The 26,586-nt window shown below is 34.3% G+C and overlaps 3 protein-coding genes across 3 annotated transcripts; 1 reads left to right on the forward strand and 2 right to left on the reverse strand.

Moving 5' to 3' along the window:
- The first annotated feature begins 3,220 nt into the window (after positions 1-3,220).
- LOC147520450 (C2H2-like zinc finger protein) lies at positions 3,221-5,325 on the forward strand. Its single transcript, XM_086591960.1, has 3 exons — positions 3,221-3,809; positions 3,916-4,016; positions 4,453-5,325. Exons 1-3 carry the CDS (start codon positions 3,328-3,330, stop codon positions 5,082-5,084), a joined length of 1,215 nt encoding a protein of 404 aa, XP_086448086.1. The 5' UTR covers positions 3,221-3,327; the 3' UTR covers positions 5,085-5,325.
- A 3,872-nt stretch (positions 5,326-9,197) lies between these two features.
- Positions 9,198-10,602, reverse strand: LOC147520451 (putative aquaporin PIP2-6). The gene is made up of 3 exons (XM_086594951.1): positions 10,509-10,602; positions 10,276-10,366; positions 9,198-10,108 (listed from the first exon to the last, which is right to left on the reverse strand). Exons 1-3 carry the CDS (start codon positions 10,583-10,585, stop codon positions 9,365-9,367), a joined length of 912 nt encoding a protein of 303 aa, XP_086451077.1. The 5' UTR covers positions 10,586-10,602; the 3' UTR covers positions 9,198-9,364.
- Positions 10,603-22,952: 12,350 nt separating this feature from the next.
- Positions 22,953-26,051, reverse strand: LOC147520452 (uncharacterized). Its single transcript, XM_086591961.1, has 3 exons — positions 24,861-26,051; positions 24,128-24,212; positions 22,953-23,986 (listed from the first exon to the last, which is right to left on the reverse strand). Exons 1-3 carry the CDS (start codon positions 24,935-24,937, stop codon positions 23,240-23,242), a joined length of 909 nt encoding a protein of 302 aa, XP_086448087.1. The 5' UTR covers positions 24,938-26,051; the 3' UTR covers positions 22,953-23,239.
- Positions 26,052-26,586: the final 535 nt, after the last annotated feature.

Below are 26,586 nucleotides of genomic sequence, written 5' to 3' on the forward strand. Positions count from 1 at the left end.
ATCTAGGAAGAATAAAAATTTAGGGGTTTTGTTTTTAATAGCAAAGAGTTAGAAATTCTTACGGGATACGAAGAACAGATGCGGGAGTGATGAGAGTTATTTCCGCCCTAAATTGGTAAACAGTACGCATGCGTAGAAGCGCAGTGAAAAGATAATATAGCGTTGCAGTTGCGTCACTTGCGTGAGATCGAGCGAAGAAAAAGAGGCGGGGAAATTCGATTTGTTTGCGGGAAACAAAGGTTGTGTGGAGATCTATATATAGAGAAGCTGTTGGGTCCTTTGACAAAAATGGAAAACAATAATGATTATTTCTTTATATGTCCTAAAGACCCATTGGCTTATATAACGGATTCGAAACTTAGTTGATCGGTTTTAGATCCATTAGCTCCTGGTCCATCCTTAAGATGCCTATATAGGTTGGGCTGGACCAATCTATATCTTCAACTGCCTGTAAGGACAAAGCCACATGCACCACGTTATTTTGTGTTTTTTAAAGTTTTGAATCGGTCCAAAGAACAAACCAAAACCATGACAAAAAATATATAGTCCCATAATTTTGCATTTTTCGGCAGCCAAATATTTTCTTATGGATATGATTTTTTTTTTTTTGTAATTAAATTAATAGGGAAGAAGAGTTTTGATTTTAACAAATTAGCAAAAACTCCATTTTGTTAAACAAAATTGGTGACATATATTTTTTTGAAACCCTTGTTTAAAAAAAAAAAGGTTAATAAAAAAGTCGAATAATCTAACAATGGGATCCCTATATATAATCTCTGTCATATGAGTTGGAGTGTTATAATTTAGTATTTGTTGGAGGGATAGGAAAGAGACCAATCAAGATTGGTCAAATAAGAGACGACAAGGGAACACTGAGCCTGCCCTTTTTATAGCTAGTTAATTGAATAGCCGGCCAAACACATATCAGACTTTTCCCAACTACTGGCTTATATACGGAAGATGCTAGTGGATCGGTTTTAGATCCATTAGCTCCTGGTCCATCCTTAAATGGCTATATAGGTTGGGCTGGACCAATCTATATCTTCAACTGCCTGTAAGGACATAGCCACATGCACTACGTTATTTTGTGTTTCATACTTCAGATTTGAATCGGTTTGTCAAATGAAACTTGGTATATATAGTCCCACATTTTTGCATTTTCGGTTTTGGTTCATTCTTATGGATATGATTTTTTTTTTTTTCAATAGGGGGAGAAATGGCATGGTTTTACAAATTATTCGAGTGATATGTTAAACAAATTGGTGACATATGGCAAGTTGAAACCCTTGTTTAAACATAATGGTTAGGTTAACAAAGTCGAATAATCTAACTATAAACCCTATATATATATAATCTCTGTCATATGAGTTGGAGTGTTATAATTTAGTATTTGATCAGATCATAGGAAAGAGACCAATCAAGACACCATATAAGAGACGACAAGGGATGAAGGGAACACTGAGCCTCCTTTTTAGTTAGTTAATTGAATAGTTGGCCAAACACATATCTGACTTCCCAACTACTCTCCATAGAAGATGCTCTTTCATATTTTAGAGACAAAGAGAAAAGGAAAAAGTGCACCTAATCATTATCAACAACAGTTATAGATAAAAATCATATAATGGAGAGATTTTTTTTTTCGATAATAATGGATAGATCAATATAGCAGTGTCTGAATTGATATATAGAGTATTGAAATAATCAAGGTAATTTCCAGAAAAAAAATGAAGGTAATTCTATGTTTTGGAATAAAAAATTCATCAGCTTCATGTATAATCCGTTCGGCCAGATCATAACACATCATATTTAATTTGGTTATTTGGCAATTGAATATTGTTTGAAATAGGGTCCATTGTTAATCAACAAGATATGCATTCAGTTGATGCCTTATGAATTAGGATTTTTTTTTTCGATAATAGAATTAGGATATCTGATGCTACAACTTTCATAATTTTGCCATTGTTAGCCATGACTATGATGTCTCTTTGGCCCTTTTACTTTTTCTTTACTGACTTTGGAATCTGGCGTCCTGGATCAAGACCAGGCATGTAACTTCTCTCTAGTGATTTTTGCAGTCACACCTATTACGCCCATATTAGCCGGAACTGCTAGTGTCAATGTGTCATGGATATTACGACAACTAAATTATTCAGCACACAAACACAAACTAGTTATTATTCCATAGTGAACTTAGCTTTCATTGAAGAATGGAATATAGCGAAAAGGTAACAACCTAAGTTCGTGTAGCGTAATGATCAACAAAGATAATGCTCAATTATCTTCCTTGCCATTTTGCTGAGCGGGCCATTTAAAGGGGCCCAACCAATACAGCATTAGACAGGGCCCAAGCATACAGAGTTAGACGAGGACAGTTCAACATAGCATTAACCCACGTCCATTAAATTCTAGCAATTAACAAAAGACAGATCTAACATTTGCACATTTCTGTAGTTGTTGAAGTCAACTATTAATGGCGATGGGTTATAGGTAAATTCTTATTTCAATATTTCATGGTATAAAAAAAACGATGCCGACAGTCATTTGCCTACTATTATTTGATTGAAATTTGGATCAACAAAAATTAAAAAGTTTGGCGACTTTGGGCAAAAAAAAATAGGTAAATTCTTATTTCAATATTTCATGGTATATTATATAGTAACAACGATGCCGACAGTCTTTTTATCAAAAAAAATGCCTACTATTATTTGATTGAACGATTTGGATCAACAAAAATTAAAATAGTTTGGACTTTGGACTTTGGAATCGTTTGCCCCAAAAAAAAGGGAATTTAGGTGATACTGCATTATAGTAGAAAGGACTATTGCATTTCCATGCACGGTAGGGTATTGGGTTTAATGCCCGCAGCGTCGTGGTTGTTTAGTATGACAATTGACAAGGAAAATTAAATACATGGGAGAAAATTGGTAAGTTTTGCAGGTACGGGGTTGTTTAATGGTGCAGTATTGAATCTGAGTCTACCCTCATCATCAGTAGTTCAGTACTGAAATTAATATGAAGTTTGAAATTTTGGATCCAGAGTACATCAGAAAGAGTAAAAATGGACGGTAAATGTTTCAATGCCTAGAGTAACTAACACCGGAACCAAGTAATATGGATTTCTATTACTTTATGCGTGTTATGCAACATACAGTCATACAGATGACTCCTCCCAAAGTAGTAAAACAATACTAAATACCAATTAGTCAGTGAACCACATCTCACTTCTTTTCCTTTATTTGTCTCACTTTCGCTAGCAAAGCTAAACAAAGGAGTTCGTTCTGCAACTCTTTTCCCTCTACCCCCTCTACCCCCTCTTTCTCAGCTTTCATGGCTGTCTCTAGTTTCTTTCCAAAAACTAGACAAACTAGTACTCCAACACGTAAGAAAAAAGTACAGCAAACACCTGCACCCTCTTCATGGGAACAAATCAAGAATCTTCTAACATGTAAACAGGTAGAAGGAACACAAGTTCATGATCCTTCGAAGAACAATGTTGCTGGGTATTCAAAGTTGAGTTCTTCTTGTAGTTCTATTTGTAGTGTTAGAGATGTTGTTCATGGAAACACTAGAGTTGTTCATAGAGCTGATAATTCGCCTGAGAGTAGTAAGAGTAGTGTGGGTCAAGAAACAAGGTTATTGAGTCGTAATAAACCGCTTAATGGACCGTCGACACTGTCAACTACTTCTGGTTCAATGAAATCTAATGCTGCTTGTGGGGGTACTGGCTACTCAACATCATCATCAAGAGGTGTGCAATTTAGAAAGCTCTCTGGGTGTTATGAATGCCACATGATCGTTGACCCTAGCAGGTATTAGTGTATTACATGATTTTTCCATTTCTAACTTCCTAGCTAGTTTCATATTTTGGCCTCGATAATTGGTAATATTTAAGAAAATATTGTAATTGATTAACAGGTATCCAGTTCCAAGAAGTACCATATGTAGATGCACTGAGTGTGGAGAGATTTTCCCCAAAGTTGAAAGCTTGGAGCTTCATCAAGCTGTAAGACATGCAGGTGGGTAGCACTGTACTTATTGAGTATGTATATTTATTTATCTTAGGTTCATTCAGTCATTCTTAACTTCTTACTTATCTCTGTTACAAACGTTACCCCGAAGTTTCATTTAAATTAGGGGGCCCTTTAAATTAATGCACAAGTAAAATATCTATAAATGCAATTTTTTTTTTTTTTTTTTTTTTTTTTTGCTAAGCAGTGTTATATGTGTCTCTGTTACATTATTCTTGACCTAAACAATAAAACAAACAAAGAGGTATTGAAGTTAGATTCCTAGATGACTAGATGATAGTATGATACATATACAATTTTATTCTTTCAAACTTTCAAATTCGCCTTAGTAAATTGAATTTTCCAACTAGTCCCCACCCAATTTACTACAGAGTACCAACCTGAAAAAAAATGAATGAATATCGTCTTTGGCACTGTTATGCAGTTAAGGAGCTGGGTCCTGAAGATTCTGGCCGTAACATAGTAGAAATAATTTTCAAATCAAGTTGGCTCAAGAAAGATAATCCAATATGCAAGATCGAACGAATATTAAAGGTCCACAACACTCAACGAACAATCCAACGGTTCGAAGATTGCCGAGATGCAGTTAAGGCACGTGCTAACATGAACACAAAGAAAAACCCCAGGTGCGCAGCTGACGGCAACGAATTGCTAAGGTTTTACTGCACTACATTAACCTGCGCACTCGGTGCACGCGGTTCATCAAACCTTTGTGGTTCCATACCGGGTTGCGGAGTTTGCACTATTATAAGGCACGGGTTTTCGAGTAAGGCCCACGATTGCAAGGGGGTGCGCACTACTGCTAGTAGTGGTAGGGCCCATGATGGGTTGAATTGTACGGATGGAAGAAGGGCCATGCTGGTGTGTCGTGTGATTGCTGGAAGAGTGAGGCGTATCTCGGATGATGCTCCGTTGGATGAGGGCATCTTGTCTGTTGGTAGTTACGATTCTATTGGTGGGTGTGCTGGAATATACTCAGATCTCGAGGAACTTGTCATCGTCAATCCGAGGGCTATTCTCCCGTGTTTTGTGGTGATTTATAAAGCTCTGGATTAGTAAAATTGTAATGTCAGTATGACCGTATAGATCAGTCCATTCCCAGTCAATTTAAGGTACACGTCCTTCTTTGAAACACATGCCACCTTGTTAAAACTTAAAAGTGTTAATCTATTGGCTCCTAGTGCATGTTGTGCGTTTCCAAGAAAGACTATCTCTATTGTCATGCTAGATCCGACTGATCAACGGTCCCTCTCTGTTTTTTTCTGCATGAGTAACAAAAGTGAGCTGATTATATTCTTGTGTAGGATTCCCGTGTATATATTTGTTTGCATGTTGCTAAACTTCGTCTCACACACGATTACATATTTACATGAACAAAATTTTGCACAAGGCGAGTACTTGATGTTGCTGCTCAACTAAAGGAGTTAAATAAAGGAAATGGACCCATCAATTTATCTTTAATCATTTGATTCCTGCCTTAAAAATAAATCACAGTGGGTGGTGGTAAGCTAATTGCTCTTCTTTTACCAACACTTTGTTTCATATGATTTTTGTCTCCTTAAAGAAATATATTTTTTTCCCCGTCCTCATTCCACGGACTTTACTTCTCATTCTAAATTTTCACTGTTTGCTGATTGAGTGATTCGTGCAATGTTATTTAGTTTCGATTCTTCAGGGAAGGGAATTGGAAAACAAGAATATGTTCCAAGATTGAGAAATTACTTGTCTTCTACTGCCGAAGGTTAACATGGTGCAACAAATTAATTTATGTTGCTCTAAGCCCCAAGTATTCAGACAATGGTGGTGATTAAGAGGGCCAAGTAATTAAGAATTTAAGACTAACGGTATTGGGTCAAGGATTATTTGGGAAATCTAGAGCTGACATTCATCGCACAATTACCTCTAGCTAGAATTAATTTACAGCAGCTTCCATATGGGGCCATATGGGATTCGGGAACAAAGTATACCAGAATTATTAGAGAGCATGTGCTGCGGTGCTGGATGGCCTTGGAAGCTTAAAATAGTCCTTGTTTGACCACACTCGACGGAGGTAATCAAAATGGAGTCTCCGTAAAGTATAGATGATAATTGCATACACGTGCTCTATCTCTACGTGACTTCATTGCTCTCTTTGTCCCAAGTCTTTGGACAATGTTATCCATCATTTTATACTCGGAAGTATACCATATGAATTGATGGTGCTCTTTCCCAAAATTAAACCCTAGCTTGGTTTCATAAATCTGCAAGTAAGATTATGTACATGCTATTGACTTTATTAAGTATAAAGAAGGCAGCATTTCTAGGATATGACCATAAGAAACTTCATCCCGTCGGCCCTAGTGATCTTTCCTCTTTAAGAGTTGAACTAGGCTAGTCAGTACGCCGTACCACACCACCACAAATAAGGGTATTTCAAGACTAGGGTCTAGAGTAGAGTACGGGTGTTAAAAGGCTCAAACCAGTGTAGTGGGTTAAGGCGCAACACTTTCTTTGTGTTTTAGGCGCAAAGCACGTGCCTAATTAAAATGAGGTGCGAAGTAATAAAAAAATAGATGTAACAAATAAAAAATAAAATAAATATTAAATATAACATGAATTATCATTGATTTGATTAGCCAAATATTAAAATTAATTATATGTGATTAAGCAACACCCATAAAATCCACGAGTCATTTCCATATCATTGTAGTCATTTAAAAGAAAAATCTAAAACAATAAGTAAATAACAAAATAAAATTCATATATCTCAATACAATCTAACTTAATTTCAATAAACTAAAAGAGTAAACCAATCGAATTGAGCCAAATGAGTTCTTCACAAATAGAACACGTGATTTAAATTTTGGAATCTCGTAAAACTTCATTTAATCCATCTTTGTGTCTTCTCTCAATTCATACAACTTAACAAAAACTAATCAAAATTAAATTTAGAGTGTACTCCAAGATGAAAAATTAAATTTAACAAAATACAAAATTAAAATAAAATCACATATAGCAAAAATTGTAAAACAAACAAACTATCAAATGTTGATAAGATTTGATTAGCCAACAAAAAAACACAAAATTAATGCCTTATGTGATTAAGCAACTTGGTCAAGGCGAGGCACTAATAAAATCTCACAAGTCATTTCCATATCATTCTTAGTGCCTTTACAAAGAAAAAACCATAAAACAATAGGGAAATAACAAAATAAAATTAGGGTCATGACATAAATACACAAACTTTAGCTTAACTTCAATTTTGAGGGCCAAAAAGAAAACCGGTCCAATCAAGCCAACACTACTAATTTACTAATTTTTTTGGAGGTTTTGAATTTTTTTATTATACTTTTGATTATGTACTAAGGATATAAAATTTATTCATATCCCTTTAGAAAATGAGGTATAGAGATGGTGAAAGAGATGAGAGTTTTACACTTTCAATACTTAACTATGTTGTTACGTTATAATTGCATGTTTATTTTTCTTTTATACAACATATATATCTCTCTTTCATTTAATTATATAAAATATATGTTATGTTCTAATCTACTCCTTATTGAATATTAATTGTAGTGAAAAAAGTTGATATAATCTAAATAATTAAGTTATAAAACATATATGTAACGTAAAATAACCAAAATAATTATGAGAGCCAAGGGAGCGTCTAATGAGGGTCGGGCTCATGTTCTAGGACCTAGACACTAGCTCGCCCCTAATAGGCATGAGGGCTGGCCCGACCCTCAAATATATGAAAGCAGGTATTTTTTTTTTTTTGATAAACTGCCCTGATTGTATTAATTTGTACATAACTTCTTACAATCAAAACAATTAACATTAACCTGAAAACAAGAAAAGAAAAACTGAAATTAAAACAGTTGAAACCAACAGAAATTTGTAAATATATGGTAGAACCGACATAGACTCCAAGACTCAAAGCAACCACTGAAAACACCTCGACCACATTGGAAACCCCATCCTTTTCTCTTGGGGCCTTCATAGTTGCTCCTTCTTCCACCGTGTTGGATCTCCCATGGTGACTACGAGTCATCAGTGTCGTCAAAAAACATAAAACTCCACAACAACAAACTCAGATTAGCAATTCCAATTTGGAATGCCCCACCAAAGGTCCAAGTCAAATTATACACTACTAAGAAACTAAATTTTTTGGAGGGGGTAGAAAATTTTTTTTATTATGGCTTTTGAACAAACAAATCATAATGCCAAAATGTATTCGGACATTGAACCCATGGCCTTGAGGTATAGAGAGATGTTGGACCAAGAAATCCAAAGAGTTTTACCACTACCAATACAAAAACCAACTAAACCCAACTTATTTAAGGTCTTGAGATAATGTAAGATGTTTATTTTTTTTGCACCAAAGGAGACAACCACAAAATATCAGATCCTGAAGATAGAGACCAATTTGGTTGATATAAAACATATATGTTATATTTTTTTTCTTCTTCATCACTTCCAATTAGTAGATCTAGTGGAATCAAAGAGTTTTGGGTTGTGGAATCTAAATGGTAGGGGGTTTAGATTGTGGTAAACTAATTAAATTGGGTAGCTCTAGGTGGAGAAGAGAGTTTAAAATAAGAAGGGGAAAGGGAAGTGGAGAGATCTGCTTTTAATGAGGAAGGGTAGCACTTTGTTCTAGGGACATCCGCCATTTTCAAAGAGACCATGATAGGCATGAGGGTCTTTCTTCAAATGTGAGAAGAGGAGTCATATGAAAGCAGGTATTGAGGACTTTTGTAAATTTTTGAGAGTCGGGTTGAGGGCCAAATTATCACCCCAAGGTCAAGAGTATAAAGTATCTAGAGTTCTAGACTCCATAGCAGAACATGGGACCCAAATTTCAATGGAACAAGAACATGATCAAAATACATCAAAGTTAATATAAAATCGAAATGATTTCATCGTGTCATAATAAATAACTTATAAAATCCAGCCCAAGCGAGAGAATTCATTACATAGTCACCGAAAAAAAATCATCTTTTACAGTTGAAAATAAATTTGAGACAAGGGACCTTGTTCTGTTTGTTCTTTGTTGTATAAAATCTAAGAATGAATTTCTATGATATATACTAGGTTATTGAGTATGGACTGCCAATCATATTTAGTGATTTTCAAGAGATTTCTCATTTTTATCATCCGGCCTACTCGATTTATATTGACGATGACAGATGAAAACGATCAATCCGAATATATATTCTGATAGCATTTTTACATGAATGTTCGTTCATTTAACAGCTTCAACATCCCGAATTTCATATCAATGAGTAAAGAAATGAGACGAGCGCCAATAAAACTAATCCGGAAAAAGCCCATAGAATAAAAGGTCGTGTTCCCTGTTAGTCTTTGAAATGCTGGCGTGGAATGATTTTGACGTACAAATAAAAGGTTACACAAGCAATGGCTGGCCCAACCCAGAAGATCCAGTGGTCATCCCATAAGTGACCTCCTCTTACAATTGCAGGACCAATACATCTGGCTGGATTCATCCCAACACCAGCATACCCTTTCTTTGTTGTTACTGTTGTGGATACAAACACCATTAGCCCCATCACAATGCCAACGATGGCGCATACAGTAAGAGCACCATGGGCCTTTGCTTGCCGTTCATCGAATGCCATCCATATAGAGGCAAAAAGCACCACAAATGTACAAATTATTTCAAGCCAGAGTGCCTGGTTTGTTTCAATACCAATTGTAGTGGGCCCATGTGGGCCTGGTGCAATCACACTAACGGTGCACCCCCCAAGCGAGAATGCGCGCTCTATGGAGCTACCCACAACAGCCTTGAGTGCAAGTGCACCTAACAGGCCTCCGATACATTGGGCTAGAATGTAGATAATTGCCCTAGAAACGGTTATAAGGCCTAGAAGTGCTGCAGAGAAAGTAATTACAGGATTTATATGGCCCCCAGATATAGGGTTGGTGGCCAGAAGAAGAATTGTAATCAAAATGGCAACTAAAATCGACAAGAGCAAGTTTGGAACGTTGGTTTCGGTTTCAATGGAAGAGATGACTATTGTGTCAATTGCAAAAACAAGAGTTGCTGTACCAAGAAGCTCAGCAATGGATGCTCGCCATACCTAATAAATCCAAATAAGTACAATATCATCAACATTCTAATTACTAGTGAATAAAATGGCTTTTATCGCTAATAATATATGGTAGAAACTATGATGTAGTCATGTAGGTCAAGTAACAGTCGTTCCTCGCATTAATATTAATATAATGTATATATATAGACACTTACCTGGAGTGAGTAAAAATCCTGCAATCCCAATCTTCCACTAAATGTTGATAAAGCGGGCTTCTTCCCATCCTCGTTTTTCCAGCCTTCTGTCCTGTGGTCATTTGAATGAACAGAAGATGATCCTGTCATTTGAATGAACAGAAGCTAGCTGCTAAATGTTCTTAAGCGAAAACTTTTCTAATTTTTAAACTTTTTGTCAATTTGCCATAATAAACAATAGAAACTACACTTGCCTTGGAGTAGAAAAGACTGGTTGGACTCTGCCGGACAATTGCCTTTCCTCATCCCCAAATCCTATATTACCCGCCATATTTAGGGTCTATGTGTTTGGGTCTGAATTTTCAATACTACGTGCATGTTTATATAGGCAATATCTAAACTTATAAATTATAATAACGGAGAATGTGAATGAGTGGTTGCCCACTAAACTTATACAGAAAACTATGCAAGCCTGATTTTGTGGGATACTTCTTCGCCTACATTAGTTTGGAGAGAGTTGGTCAATGATATATTTTTTTTCAATATTTATTTGATTTAATCCCTGATTCAAGAGAATATATTCTAATTTAAAATTAATAAATTGTTCTCATGTGAATAGACACATCAACGCTGCCAGGACACATCCGAAAAATGATAGAGCCCTTCAAGGCCTTCATTCACTTGTCCATGACTCCATGATGCCTCAAGATTCACACCATTGCCATCGGAAGGTGTGGTCAAGGCAGCATGAAGATGTATGTGAAAGATTGGGAGAGTCCATCACTTTTTGGGTGCAGCTTCATAGTATTTATCAAGGCCCAATAATGCTTCATAATATTTATCAAGGCCCAATAATTCGATATCAGGTGATACTAGATTTTGGACCCGGGCATACGCCCGGGATCTATTAAATATTTTGTGTGCTGAAAAGGCTTTATAAAATGTCTCACACAAATTTTAGAATCAGAATATATTTTTATTAAAAATAAATCGAAATATGTTAATGAGCAGCGATTATGGTGCATAAGTACTTAGAAATTAAAAGATCAAATTGAGATAGCATCTTCACTTTATGGTTTAGGATATTAATCCATAATTTTTAAATAAAATTATCTTAAACTCGATCTAGCTTGTATAATAGTTTTTTAGATTTATGGTGATTTAGCAAAGAAATTTTGAATCAAAATATATTTTTATTGAAAATAAACCAAATACGTTAATGAGCAAATGATTATGGTGCATAAGTACTTGGAAACTAAGGGATCAAATTGAGATAGCCGAAAGCAAATGATTATGGTATATAAGTACTTAGAAACTAAGGGATCAAATTGAGATAGCCTCTTCACTTTGTGGTTTATGATATTAATCCGTAATTTTCAAATAGAATTATCTTAAACTCGATCTAGCTTGTATAATAGTTTTATTAGATTTATGGTGATTTAACGGTAAATCATCACCGCAAATTTTACGTACTAATGTGTACAAATCACTAAAATAGATTGATTGTTTCCATATCCTCAAAGAATACACTACTCCCCACTTGAAAAGATTTATCACATGAGCGTGTCCTACAAACGAAAGTGTCGTTATATTAAAATTATTAAAAAATATTAACAACTATGCATAGCTATGAGATATGAAAATTATATTAATTACTCAATTAAATTTCTTGCACCACTCTCTATAAAAAGGAAGCATCAAACTTTGATAAAACTCATCGACTTCTTTTCATTGTTAGTTTTAACAATATAAGTTTGATTGAAGTTTTTTGAGAATGTCCAATTTGGTGAAGATAATATTGAAGCTACTTGAATAGCAAGGCATTCCCAATCACAATAAAAGAAGTATGATAAACATTACTTAAAATGCAAAACTATATTTGTCGAGACATTTATTCCCCCTACATATAATACAAATATATTTTAGGGTTATTAGTTGAATGCATTTGCATCAAGTTTATGATTTTTCATTAATTATTCTTTGAGGTTAGTTTAATGTAGTATGTTGCATCCGGTTCCAAATTCTCATTAATTATTCTTTGAGGTTAGTTCAATGCTTGCATGAAGTTTTCGATTTTCCATCAATTATTATTTAAGGTTAGTTAGGTGCAATTGCATCCATTTTATGATATCCCGTTACTTATTCATTAAGGTTAATTCAAGATGATTGCATCCAGTTTTTATGTTTAGTTAATTAGTATTTGAGATTAGTTTATTGAATTTGCATCCAAGTTCTAATCTCTCGTTATTTACTCTTTTGAGGTTAGTTCAATACATCTCAGATCCAATTTCGATTTCTGTTAATTGTTTTTCTAGGTTAGTTCGATAGTTTACAATTTCTATCACGGTTTGCATACATGTAAGAGTCTGTTTTTTTAAACTCACTTTCATTTTGGGTTCCTAATTACTCGTAAGTAATTACTCATGTGAGAAGGCTAAAAAACCGACATTTATGCTTTGAGGTCGATCATGATCATGATTACATTCGACTTTCGATTTTCGTTAACTATTTTTTGAGGATATTTCAATGCATTTGCATCCAATTTCTGATTTCCCATTAGTTAATATCTTATTTTAGTTTAATGCAGTTGCATCTAGTTTTTGGTTTTTTGTTAATTATTTTTTGAGGTTAGTTCAATGCAGTTGCATCCAATTTCCGAATTTATGTTAATTGTTCTTTGAGGTTAGTTCAATGCATTTGCATCAAGTTTTCGATTTCCCGTTAATTATTTTTTGAGGTTAGTTCAATGCAATTACATCACATTTATAATTTCCGATAATTATTCATTTAGGTTAGTTGATTAGTAGTTTCATCCATTTTTCAATGTTTTTAGATTAATTTGTCTTTGAGATTAGTTCATTGCATTTGGATCTAGTTTTCGATTTCCGTTAATAACTCTTTTAAGGTTAGTTCAATACATCCGCATCTAGTCTCCGACATTTATGTTTTGAGGTTAGTTCGATGCAATTATATCCGGATTCGATTTCAGATTAATTATTTTTGAGATTATTTCAATGCATTTGCATTTAGTTTCCGATTTCCCATCAATTATTCTATGAGGTTAGTTTAATGCAGTTACATTCGGTTTTTTATTTTATGTTAATTATTTTTTGAGTTTAGTTTAATGTATTTGCATCCAGTTTCCGATTTCTCGGCCTATTAATTATTATCTGAGGTTTGTTTGATGTATTTGCATACCGTTTTTGATTTCCCATTAAATATTTTTCAAGGATTTGTATACAGTTTCTAATTTCCCTTTAGTTATTATCTGACGTTAGTTTAATGCAATTGCACCCAGTTTTCAATTTCTAGTTAATTAATTTTTTAGTTTAGTTTATTGCATTTGCATAAAGTTTCCAATTTTCCGTTAATTACTCTTTGAGCTCAGTTATGCATTTGAATCCAATTTCCAATTTCCTTTTAATTATCCAATGTGGTGTATAATACCAACTTCTACTGATCCATCTGTAGTGTCCTTGCAAACATGACATAAAAAGTAAATTATGTTTGATTTATTATGTGGGATCATTGAAGATTACCAGTTCCCGATTTCCCATTAATTATTCTTTAAATTATGCATGACTTACTATGTAGAATCTTCAAAGATTATCTACGAACGGGTGTTGTTATATTAATTATTTTGAAAAATATTTGTAAATATGCAAAACTTTTATATATTAATATTATATTGATCACTCAACCAAATTTCTTATAACGTGAAAACCTTATTCTCCATTAAAAAAAATAACTCATGTACCTTTAATAAAACCCTTCAACTTCATTTTGTTGTTTAATAATAGAAGTTTGATTGAAGTTTTGTGAGATTGCCTAATAAGGTGAAGTTCATATATATTGTATCTACTTGAATAGCAAAGAGTTCCCAATCATACGGAAAGAGATAAGATAAACATCATTTTAAATGCAAAACTATACTTACCGAGACATTCCCACAACATATAACCCAACTATGTTTTGAGGTTAGTTTAATGTATTTGCATCCGGTTTCTGATTTTCCGTTATTTATATTTTGAGGTTAGTTCAATACAGTTGCATCCAATTTCCAATTCCCGTTATTTATTTTTTGAGATCAGTTCAATGCGGTTTGCATCTAGTTTCGATTTTCGTTAATTATTCTTTTTGATTAGTTCAATACATTTGCATCTAATTTCCAATTCCATATTAATTATTCTTTGAGGTCAGTTCAATACATTTGCATCAGTTTCGATTTCCCATTAATTATTCGTGAGATTAGTTTAATGCATTTGCATCAGGTTCGATTTTTCGTTTATTATTTGATAAAGTTACATTTGCATCTAGTTTTCGATTTCTCATTAATTATTGTTTGAGATTAGTTCAATGAATTTGCATCCAGGTTTCCTATTTACCATTAATTATTTCTTGAGGTTAGTTCAATGCATTTGCATCCAGTTTATTTTTGAGATTAGTTGGTCGCGGTTCCATCCGGTTTCGATTTCCCATTAATTATTTTTTAATATTAGTTCCACGATTTGCATCATGTTTCCAATTAATAATTAATTTTTCTTTGATGTTAATTCAATGCAATTGCATCCAGTTTCTGATTTTCTATTAATTTAATCTTTGAGGGTTAGCTCAATGCATTTGCATCCAGTTTCCGATTTGTCGACAATTATTTTTTTATGTTAGTTTAATGTATTTGCATTCAAGTTTTGATTTTCCGTTAATTATTCTTTGAGGTTAGTTTAATACAGTTGTATCCATATATATTCCAATTTTCTATTAATTACTTTTTAAGATTAGTTTAATGTTTGCATTTGCATCCAGGTTCGATTTTCCGTTAAATATTATTTGAGGTTAGTTGATACATTTGCATCCAGGTTTTGGTTCCCGTTAATTGTTTTTTACGTTAGTTTCATTCATTATTATATATATTTTAAAATATTTGTCATTATTGCTTTGCTGTTTTTTTATTTTTTTATTTTATTTTATTTTATTTATTTTATTTTTTATTTTCTATTATATATTTTGTGATGTTATTTTTTGTATAATTGTTTTTAACTATGTTTTGAGGCCATGTTAAGGATATATTGAAATAAATTCGGTGTTTTATCATAGACACTAAAATTGTATGATTTGTAGTAAGGAATTAGTTTATACAAATTACATATTTTTTAGCAATTTTTTTTATTTGATCAAATATATAAGAATTGGAACACTAAAAGTGTTTGATTCGTAATATAAAATTACTTTTTACAAATCACCTATTTTTTAGCAATTTTTAAAAATATTTGTGATTATTGCTTTGTCGTTAATTTTTTTTTTTCATTTTCTATTATATATTTTGTGATGTTATTTTTTGTATAATTGTTTTTAACTATGTTTTGAGGCCGTGTTAAGAATATATTCGAAATAAGTCGGTGTTTTATCATAGACACTAAAATTGTATGATTTGTAATAAGGAATTCTACAAATTACATTTTTTTTTTTTTTTATTTGATCAAATATATAAGAATTGGAACACTAAAAGTGTTTGATTCATAATAGGAAATTACCTTTTACAAATCACCTATTTTTTAGCAATTTTTTTTATTTGATCAAATATGTAAGAATTGAAAATACACTCAAACTCTCCAAATATAATAATTAGAAATACACTCAAACTCTCCTAAGGGCATCTCCAATGGAGAGTGTATATATACACCTCCACATAAGTGCCACATAAGTGCCATTAGGATTTTATGGCCCCTCTTACACATTAATAGTTTCCACATCCAAAATGGTATCCAATGCAACAAAGTTTAAGAGTGTGTAAAATTAAAAAACTGAGAAAAACCGACGGTCAAAGTCCGTCGCAAGGGGTTTAACAAAAAAAAACAAACCGCACGTCACTTTGAGTAACGTCCGAAGTTTATTAAAACTGGGCCAACCAATAAATGACGGTCTTTACCCGTCGCAAACACGTTACAATTCTAAAAAAAATAAAACAGACGTGAGTTTAAGTGACGTCCGAATTTCTTTTTAATTGGGACGTTACTTCAAGTGACGTCCGAAATGTTTATTAACTAATAGCCGGATGGGGAATTCCCCACCCCCTCTATTAACTATTAGCTTATCGCCTGGGATTTACACCTCCCATTGGAAACATGTTTTTGACATTTAGAGTGTAAATTTTACACTTTAAACAATTTACACCCTCCATTGGAGATGCCCTAAGAGGTTCTATGTATGTGAGATTGTAGGCTATTAGAAAAGACTATCTTTCATATTAGAGTGCCACATAGGAGAGAGAAAAAAAATAACTCTCTCATATTAGAGTGCCACATAGGAAAGAGAAAATCATCAATTAGAGGTCTCTGCTTTAGTATATAGATAGTAGATATCGGACCCTCCAAAAACCGATTGGTGGATATATATATTATTTTGTTGACCAGTCAAAATTTTGTTTTGTATGTTGATATATCAGAAAATATCACTGATATACACCAATTTATATCAATCAAAGATTGGTCCAGTAAACAATTTATATCGGATATATCGGTCGATATATAAGAAAATCATATATATATCGGATCCAAAATGTATCAATATATCCATATAATATATCTTACTATATTAGAAAAATATGGAGTAGGAAGAATAGTGAGTTGGTGTCACGTTTTGTGTCCATCACAGAGGCAAAATTGTCATTTTGCATTTAACAAAAAAAATTTATACTCTTCTCGTTTTTAACTCACTCTCTCAGTCTCTCTCTCTCTCTAAATTCTATACGCTTTTTCTTCACCGTCTGATGAGGGAGAAGTTTACTGCTTCTCAGTATAAGCTGGAAGCTTTAACAAATAAAGTTTCAGATCTGATTAAAAAAAAATAAAGTTTCAAATCCACAAGATAAATTTGAAGTCCATGTCAATTGTTTTTCTTTTCTCTTTTTTTTTGTATTTACGAGGGTTACTACTCCTCTCTCTCTCTCTCGCACCTAAAAAAAAATTGCAGCATGGTTCACAAGATTTTTATCTCTATCCGAGAGGAAGTTCAGAGGATGGACTTAGGGCGTTTAACTCAAAAGGATGGAAAAAATCTAAATGCTCCTAATGGAAAAATGGGTCCTAAATAAATTAAATCTACATAGCATCCTATCGAATCCTGGTTCGTAGAACTGCTAGATGTGGTTGGAGTTAAAGCTTAGTAAGTACTCTGCATCCTTCACTCTGCACTTCTGGAAATAAAATGCTTAATTTACGACTTTCTCATAAGAGTCAATAGTTCATCCAGAATGGGTGCAAAAGATTTAACAACACTTTTGACAATCAAATAAACTCTTTCAATATTCTTTTGGCGTAATCATTAACTTTTGGAGAGTAATATGTCAAGTTAAATTAGTTTGTGTTTGGCACTACTCAGTGTGTGCATTGTGTTAATCACCTTTCTATTTACATTACAATTATCGTTGAGTGTGTTATGTCATATATTATATGATCTTAAGCAGGTTACAAATAAGATTGTGCAAAGTCTATTACTATTGAGATTGAGAATTTTTTCAATTTATATGGTATCTCATGTCTCCTTTTGTTATATTATTACTTTTCTACAACAACTTGCACTTCGAATTAGATTAATAAGTCCAATATTACACTTTTTGATGTTCTGTGACTCTCATAGTAGTATATATATTAATGTTTTTATCTGATTATAGTTTGCATTCTAAACTATTTGTATATAGAAAGAGCTTTAGTTTCTTCAAACGTTACATCTGAAGTAGTACGTGCATATATGGATTTATGAGAAGATCGGTATTATTTGGGTTTCGTCACACGATTCGGGGAGCGGATCATCAGTAGGTCTCTCTCTCTCTCTCGCAGGGCCGTCCCTGAGTTTTCAATGGCCCTGTGCAAACAACAAAATGTGGCTCTCTTCCAGTCTTCCATCAATACAAAATGGATCATCGAAATATTGCTCTTCTCGCATTTTTAGTTGCAAAATCATCAATGAAGCTTTTTAGTCTTTTTTGTGATAAAGTCGATCTAAGATATGATTTCAATCATTTTAATTTTGAAAAGCTTATTTCTGCAAACGCAACAGTAACGGGAACAGTCAACAAAATTCTATAAGCTATGCTTACTTGAAGAAAAATCAAAAGTTAGGTGAATAAGTAATTGAGATTAAGGGTGGAATTTGAGCCGAGGGCTCGGAGCTCGGCTTGGGCTTGGCTCGTTTAAGCTCGGCTCGAGCTCGCTCGTTTACTATATGAGCCAAGCTCGAGCTCAAATTAAAGCTCGTGTAACAAATGAGCTTGATGAAGCTCGGCTCGTTTAGCTTAAATAGCATATTTATAGTGTAAAATAACTGAGCGGCTCGGGCTCAGCTCGGGCTTGGCTCGTTTAAGCTCGGCTCGAGCTCGCTCGTTTAACTATATGAGCCGAGCTCGAGCTCAATTTAAAGCTTGTGTAATTAGCGAGCCGAGCTTGAGCATGGTAAAGCTCAGCTTGTTTAGCTCGAATTCCACCCTTAATTGAGATTGATCAAAGTGAAAACTAATACAAATCTACAATTGTAAATAAAGAAATTTTGAGAACGAGAGGATACTAGATGATCAGAAGGTAAATGAGGATTTTTTTTTTTTTACTCTTTTTTTTGTATTTGCGTAATTGAGGGGCGACTCAAGCAACAAGTAATTTGAGTGATTTTCCAAAAGAAAACGTTATTAATTAGGGAGAGAGAGATATCTGGCCGTTGAGAAGATCTCCTCATTTATTATATATCTTATTTTATTTTATTTTTATGAGAATAATTAATGAGGAAAGAGAATATGAGAGGACATTTCGGTTGTTTATTGTAAAATTTCCGATTTTTTGGGCTTTTGGTTGGTTTGGGATTTTAATTTACCAAATAGGCATTTTCACCTAAACATATATTTTTAGGGCCTTGCATATTCGGGGCCTTGTGCGGTCGCCCACATGGCACCTGCTCAGGGCCGGGCCTGCTCTCTCGCGTTACATTATGTTGTTCGTTTGTCAACTTTCATTTATTTAATTTCTCGAATGTTTGATTAGTTTGTACAATTTTTAGGACACCCATTTGTTGATTTAATTAAGAGAATACCAAGTTTAGTATTTGGTGTATACTAATTATCTCTAATAAGACGTGCATTATTATTATTATTATTATTATTTATTTATTAATTATGTTTAAATATGCTCAATGTGACAATGTGAAATTTAAAAGGCTGTTTTTTTTTGTTTAGTGTGCTGTTTTTTGGTTATACACACCTAGGGATGTCCAAACGGGTACCCGACCCGGCCCGAACCCGATTTTTCGGGTTTTGAACGGGTATAGGGTTACCCGGGGCCGCCCTATTCTTTTTGGTCGGGTTCGGATTCGGGTATTTGTTGGATACATGTGACCAAACCCTATCCTAACCCTATATTTCGGGTACCCGTCGGGTTCGGGTTCGGGTTTCGGGTATGGTAAAACCCGAAATATATGAAATAAAAGAATATTAGATCTCTTCATCAGGAACGTCATTTTCAGTTATTAGATCTCAAGATCTCAAGAAAAAACGTCTTTTTCATCTAATTAATCAAAAGCCATATTCTTTTATTGGATTTGATATGTTTAACTTTAACATCGTAAAAGCCACCCATGATCATCAAAGATTCAAAAACACGGGGATTGCATTTTTTGAAAAGCAAAAGAAAACAAAAGTAGACCAAGCAAAGCAAAGCAATTCCAAGACAATAACTCAATAAGATTGATGGTTTTTTGGGAGTTTCACTTCTTGTGGTGGTGTGAATCCGACATTGATTTGACAATAAGATTGATGGCTTTTAGGAGTTTAGTTTCTTGTGGTGGTGTGAATCCGACTGATTTGATTTTCGACCTCGTGACCACATTTAGAAAGAGATATTTGAGGAGGGTCCGCAAATTTTCCGAAGTGAATGCAAACTTAGCGGCACCATCAAACCCACCAATCTCTTCATCATGAACGTGTGATTGGGTTGTCTTGTTCTTGGGGAGTTGTTGGAGGGAAGAAGGGAGAAGAGTAGTAAAGTGGCACGGTCAAAGGTAATTTGTCTTGAAGGACCAAAAGTAAATAGTAATGAGCAAAAAGACCAAAAAGTTTGTTGAAGATAAGTAGATAATAAATGAAAATATAGTTGTTGGGAATTATGGTCGGGTTCGGGTTGGGTTCGGTTTTGGTGGGCATTTTTACCCTATATAACTGGGTTTTGGGTTCGGGTTCGGTCTGGATATGGTTTCGGGCTTTTTAACCCTTTTAACGGGTTTAGGGCCAAATTAACGGGTTTTGGGCCAAATTTCATTTTATTCATACCAAATAATAATGCAATATATAGCAATATTTGTTTCATTTTGCGATTCATTGCAATTATTATGGTCTATAGTTGGTTCTCACATCTTTGATTTATATTAATAATCAATAAGACCAATCAGGACATCATTAGATGAATGTTTCCAAGTGCATATTAAGGACAAACACTTTCGTGTGCTTTTTTAAAAAAAATCTCGCAGTAGTTTGTAACTGATTTTTCATACAATCACACTTAATTGATTGTTTTTGAACTATTAAAACAGTGTTAACTGAATTTGATGAGAGTGTTTGACGCTTGATTGATTGTATTTGGACTACTAAAAATAGTAATAAATTTGATGAGAGTGTTTCACACTTCATTTGTCGGCTTTGCTCTATTATATACAGTAGTATGTAGAGCCTATTCTCTTAGTTGTGGGAAGGATTTGAATTGGTTTAATAGCATTCTGATTATGCTGATTAGTTATTTGATTTTTCTTTGTCATACTATGACTACACTGTCAGTTTTTTGCATTCTTTTTTGGCCATGTAGAGCCTAGTATATTTGGAGCCTATACATTAGTTACCATGTACTAATAGGTTATATTATTTGATATGTTTGAAAATACCATAGCACTTCTCTTCCTTATGTTTGTTGAGAGACCTATATTTGCACCAATAAATGCAAGGCTTTAGTTATCCATCAAGTATAAGTTCTATTTTCCATCATTTACAAATTACAATTTTATGTAATTACAATAGTAAAGTATGCTTATCTACCTAGTGTGTCAGGAGAATCTGTTTAGATATTGATTGCCAAATTCGATGAGCATGGAGTGTTGTACTTATAGTTTGTGTTTCCATGAGAAAATAAAAAAGATGTTGAAATCTTACGAAACTTGAGATTTATTTATACCAAGCTTATAAAGTTAAGAGTTTGTGATCCTTTTTTTGTTACTTTTGATCTTTCTACATATATATATATATCAACATTATAAAGTTTGTTTGATTTATCTCTATTATGGGTGTAGTTAGTATTTGAGTTTATGTCGATCTTTTTATCTGGAATTACAATAGGTTACCCAGCAGCTTATTGTACCATATTTGAAAAGCTTCAAATGATATTGGCATTTTGAGTATGGACAGCCTATGTAGTAGTAAGTGCTTAGAAGGATTTTGATTTTCATGGTGACACTCTCTATAGAAGGATTCAAACAATGTTGTTATCCATATATATAGGTTATGATTGCGATTTAGCTATATGTTTATCATCCATGTGCCGCTATCAGTTTCCAATTCTCAATGTGGTTAGTACTTACTTTTATTCACCTAAGACACCATAGTCCAAAATATGTTTCATTGTATAATTGTTTATATTTTGGTAATTCATAATCCACACTTTGGTAATTTGGATACCAGCTCTTATGTACGTTATAATGATTGCAAAACAATTAAGTAATAGTGATGAGCTAAACATATCCCTTCCTTCGATACACTGACACGAATCACCTGGAGAATGCAGTAATGATCCAATTCCCGTTCTTTGGATCTTATTTCGTTTGTTAGAATTTGTCTGTTTAATACAACATGTGCGAGCACGTGTATGATGCTAGTCGTAATATATCCAATCCGCGAACCTCAAATACCAATTTATATCACTGATATATCGGTCGATATTTTCAGCCTTGGTATTTATACCTGCAAACGTGAAACGCCCATAAATATGAAGTTATAAACCATTGCTTGGAGAACCCTCTTGGGATTTAAAATACTAGATGTGGTGACATCTTAGGCATTCATAATTAAATTTGTGAATAAGACATGATTATACATGCTAATACGTGATAGCTAGCTGACATTTCTTTTTTTCCAGAGCTGAAAATATCAATGAAATATCAAAAGTATTGGTGATATATCTCGAAATTTGAGGTACAAGATATGGAAATATTATGATATATCAGATAGATATATTGACATAATTTTGAGCTGATATATATCAGATTTTCTTAGATATCAATACATATCGACCGATATATATCATTAACTTTGATTGATATTTTACCATTTTTTTTAAATATTTTAAATATGATTTGGTATGTATCGGTGATATATATTGACCTACACAAAATAATTTTGACCAGTCAACAAATAGATATATATCTCCAATATTTCTGAAATATATCAGTTTTTGGATACACAAAATATTGTCTGACTTCGAAAATTTACCAAACCATACTGCGACCAATGATCCATCGCTAGTAGGCCAAGTGAGTGATGCTATATCAACGCTACCATATCAATTGCTACTATTTCACTTGGGTTTTACTGAACAGAACTAAATCAAGATCTAGATTCTAGATGACACTATTATCGTCGGGATAGTTGTTACTATTCAGGTAAGGACTACGCATCCATATAACACTAAGCCATTATGCGTAATTTTTATTAGATTGCATTCCATCCCATTCCTTTCTGCAGTTAATCTCATTATTATAATGAACTTGGCCAAGAGGAAGCTTGGTCGTAAAATACTATGACAGCATTACACAAGAAAGGTTGTCCTCTCGCTTAGACAGCTTCACTATTAAAATATACTTTCAAAATACAACTTAGGCAGCGCCACAAATCACTGACACGTTCAACTAAACTAAGCAAGGACGACTTGATCTAAACAATTCCACGTGAATCAAGCTCGTATTTCCCTTAGTCTTGGTTGATATGCTCGCGTGGGATGATCTTAACGTACAAATAAAAGGCTACACAAGAAATAGCAGGTCCAACCCAGAACACCCAGTGTCCATCCCATAAGTGACCTCCTCTAATGACGGCAGGCCCGAAACATCTTGCCGGGTTCATCCCAACACCAGCATACCCTTTCTTTGTTGTTACTGTTGTGGATATAAATACCAATAGCCCAATGACAATTCCGATGATGGTAAACACGGTCACATGTCCACGAGCCTTTGTTTGGCGCTCATCGAATGCCATCCATATAGAGGCAAACAACAATATGAAAGTGCATATGATTTCAAGCCAGAGTCCTGAACTTGTCTCAATACCCACTGCAATCGGTCCATTAGGGCCCGGAGTAATTACATTAAGGGTGCATCCGCCAAGCGAGAATGCATGTTCTATGGTGCTACCTACCACAGCCTTGAGTGCAAGTGCACCTACAACCCCTCCGATGCATTGTGCTAGAATGTAGATTATGGCCCGAGATATGGATATGAGGCCAATAAGAGCGGCAGAGAATGTGATGACTGGATTAATATGCCCCCCTGATACAGGACCAGTAGCAAGAAGAAGGATAGTAACTGAAATGGCAATGAGTATGGACATGACTAGATTTGGCATTTTGGTTTCAGTTTCATAGGAAGAAATGACAAGGGTGTCAATTGCAAACACAAGGGTTGCTGTGCCGAGAAGCTCTGCAAGGGATGCTCGCCACACCTAATAATTGATGCACAATTTTGTTAAAATAGGTGGTGGAGCAGGAGTGTCACTGCTTAAGGGTCTGACTATGTTCATCACCACTGCCGGTAGGGAACAACACAGTCAGACCAGATGACATACCACATTATAGAAACTCACCTTGAGGGAGTACAATTCCTCTAACCCCAAACTTACACTGAGGGTGGACGAAATGTGTTTTCCATCCTTTTTCAAGTCTTCTTCCCTGTATATACATTGGAGGAACATACCAAAAAATCAGTTAATTTTATGGCTCAAAAAATAAATGGTATAGTTGAAATATTGTATGAGAGAAGCTAGTACGTTACTAATTTTTTTTTCTTTATCAGGATATTAATAGAGATAATACTACTGGTTTACTAGGTGAAGAGTTGATCCAAGAACCGATTTTCCCGAAAGATATTTCTCAACATTCAAATTGACATTACACCACGCCTAGCATAGTTTTGTTGGAAGCAAATGTGAATTGAACCTAATTCAACAGCCAACCTATGTTCCTTATTCTAATAATTTATCATAATCCATTATTCAACTAAATAAGAAAAATTATGACATACAATGGGCAATATGGTTTGAAAACTCTAAGCATTTATTGATTGTTAATGAGGACTCTGAGCTGAGTTTCAATTATCCTATTCAACAGAGTAAAGATGCTACTACCTAATGTTATACACACACATATTTGCAGTTCGACAATGAAGTGTTAAATACATGTACGCACTGCTCCTGAAGTATTCATGTAAATTAAAACACGGAAATAACAGCATTGCCCCCAAAGTTTTGAATTAAGATGAAAGGGACCAGAAGAGAAACAGATCAAAGTAATTGACACTCCCAAGTAAAGATAACTTGCCTAGGAGTAGAAGAGAAAGGTTGAATTCTGCTAGTGAATTGGCTTTCCTCATCCCCAGCCCCTTCATTTGACGCCATGTTCTTATCAACTGCCGGGTCTTCTGAGGCTCAACATTTGGAACTTACATGTATATATTATGGCTGGACAGTTGGAACAGTGTGGAAAAAAGAGAGGGTTGAAGACCAGCAATTAAGAGCTTTGGCCCCCCTAACTTTTATTTCAAAAGAGAGTAAAACAGTCACTTCCCTCAACACGAAATGCACAATATTGCCTTTTGAATATCTACCCGTGGTTGCACAGTTATGATCCTCTTCTATCTACCTATGGTTGTGCATTTGTGACCCTCTTCTAGAAGAGGAAAATTAAAAGTAAACACTAGGAAGGCGGGAAATTAAAGACATGATTGGATGGTTACTTCAAAAGGTTAACTAGTATTACCCCCAGATGAACACTCCCCCCCCCAAATTGGGTTGGTGGGGGAAGGGGATCCTAATTGGCTCATCTAGTGGGGGATAACACTCATTAACCCTATTTCAAATCACACACTCCAAAGATATATATAATTAAAAAAATTTGACTGCCGTGTGCGAGGAACAGAACATTCTAAAACTAATTGGGCGTGCATATTTAGCTGATCCTTGTTTAGTCCAAAACTAATCCCAACTTTGGCATGACTTATGCGTTTTGGAATTTCTTTCACGTACAGGAGCTCATACAAGGAAAGCCGGACTCACATAACGAAAGGATGCCCATCCCGCTCGGCTGAGTATTTATCTTTTCGCCAGGTCAATTGCTAAATGCCTCCTTTAATGGTTTTTTAAGATTAGCATTCACCTTTCTACAAGGTTTTAGAACAAGACTTGGAATTCACAAGGGTGGAATAGACCTTCATTGAGACAAATTTAAGTGATCTTTTTATCTGCACCAACTTCTTCCCGTTCTTTATTGGGTTGGCCTAGTGAGATTGAGAAGAATGATAAATGCTATGGTCCTCAATCGCCGTCAAGTAAGTTGGTCTCATTGAATATTAGAGTGCTAAGTCCATGGCAGTGCAGTTGCAGTCCATTTAGTTCAGCAACTACGGTCCAAATTTAAGGATGTAAAATAAAATATCTTGTATTTAATCCTGCAGTTGTATTGTTCATGGGCTATGGGCCCTCCGATTAATACCATCCATAAAAAACTAAAAATACTAATTGATATTTGATAGATCACTTGAATTACCAAATTCTTTAGCAATCTTAAAAAGTAAAATCTATCTAATAAAACATAACTGTATGGGTCCGAAAGACTCCATCCAATGGTTATTATTCATTTTCAACAAAATATGACATGATAGAATCTTAACGTTTGAAGTGGATTGCATCTAGTTTGCAATCCAACATCCAATTTACTTTTTGATGGGACAATACATGGGCTATTTGGCTATACGAACGGGTCAATAGGCTATTGGGCTATATGAATGGGTCAAAGGTGCTGGGTTACAGTGCCATACAGGCACAGGCACACCCTAGTAGTCTACATTGTCAATAAAATGAATAAATAAGTCTAAATCTAAATGATTATTTAGCAACTAATCTTTAAACCTCAGTCACATCTACTACTGTTAGGGTGTGACCGAATCTATCTATACTTGGAAAAATCTATCTAATAAAACATAACTGTACGGGAGTCTTTTTTACTAAATATATATATATATATATATGTGTATTAAAAATTATATCTT

The sequence above is a fragment of the Coptis chinensis genome, chromosome 2 (assembly GCF_015680905.1).
Source record: "Coptis chinensis isolate HL-2020 chromosome 2, ASM1568090v1, whole genome shotgun sequence".
Classification (NCBI taxonomy): Eukaryota; Viridiplantae; Streptophyta; class Magnoliopsida; order Ranunculales; family Ranunculaceae; genus Coptis; species Coptis chinensis.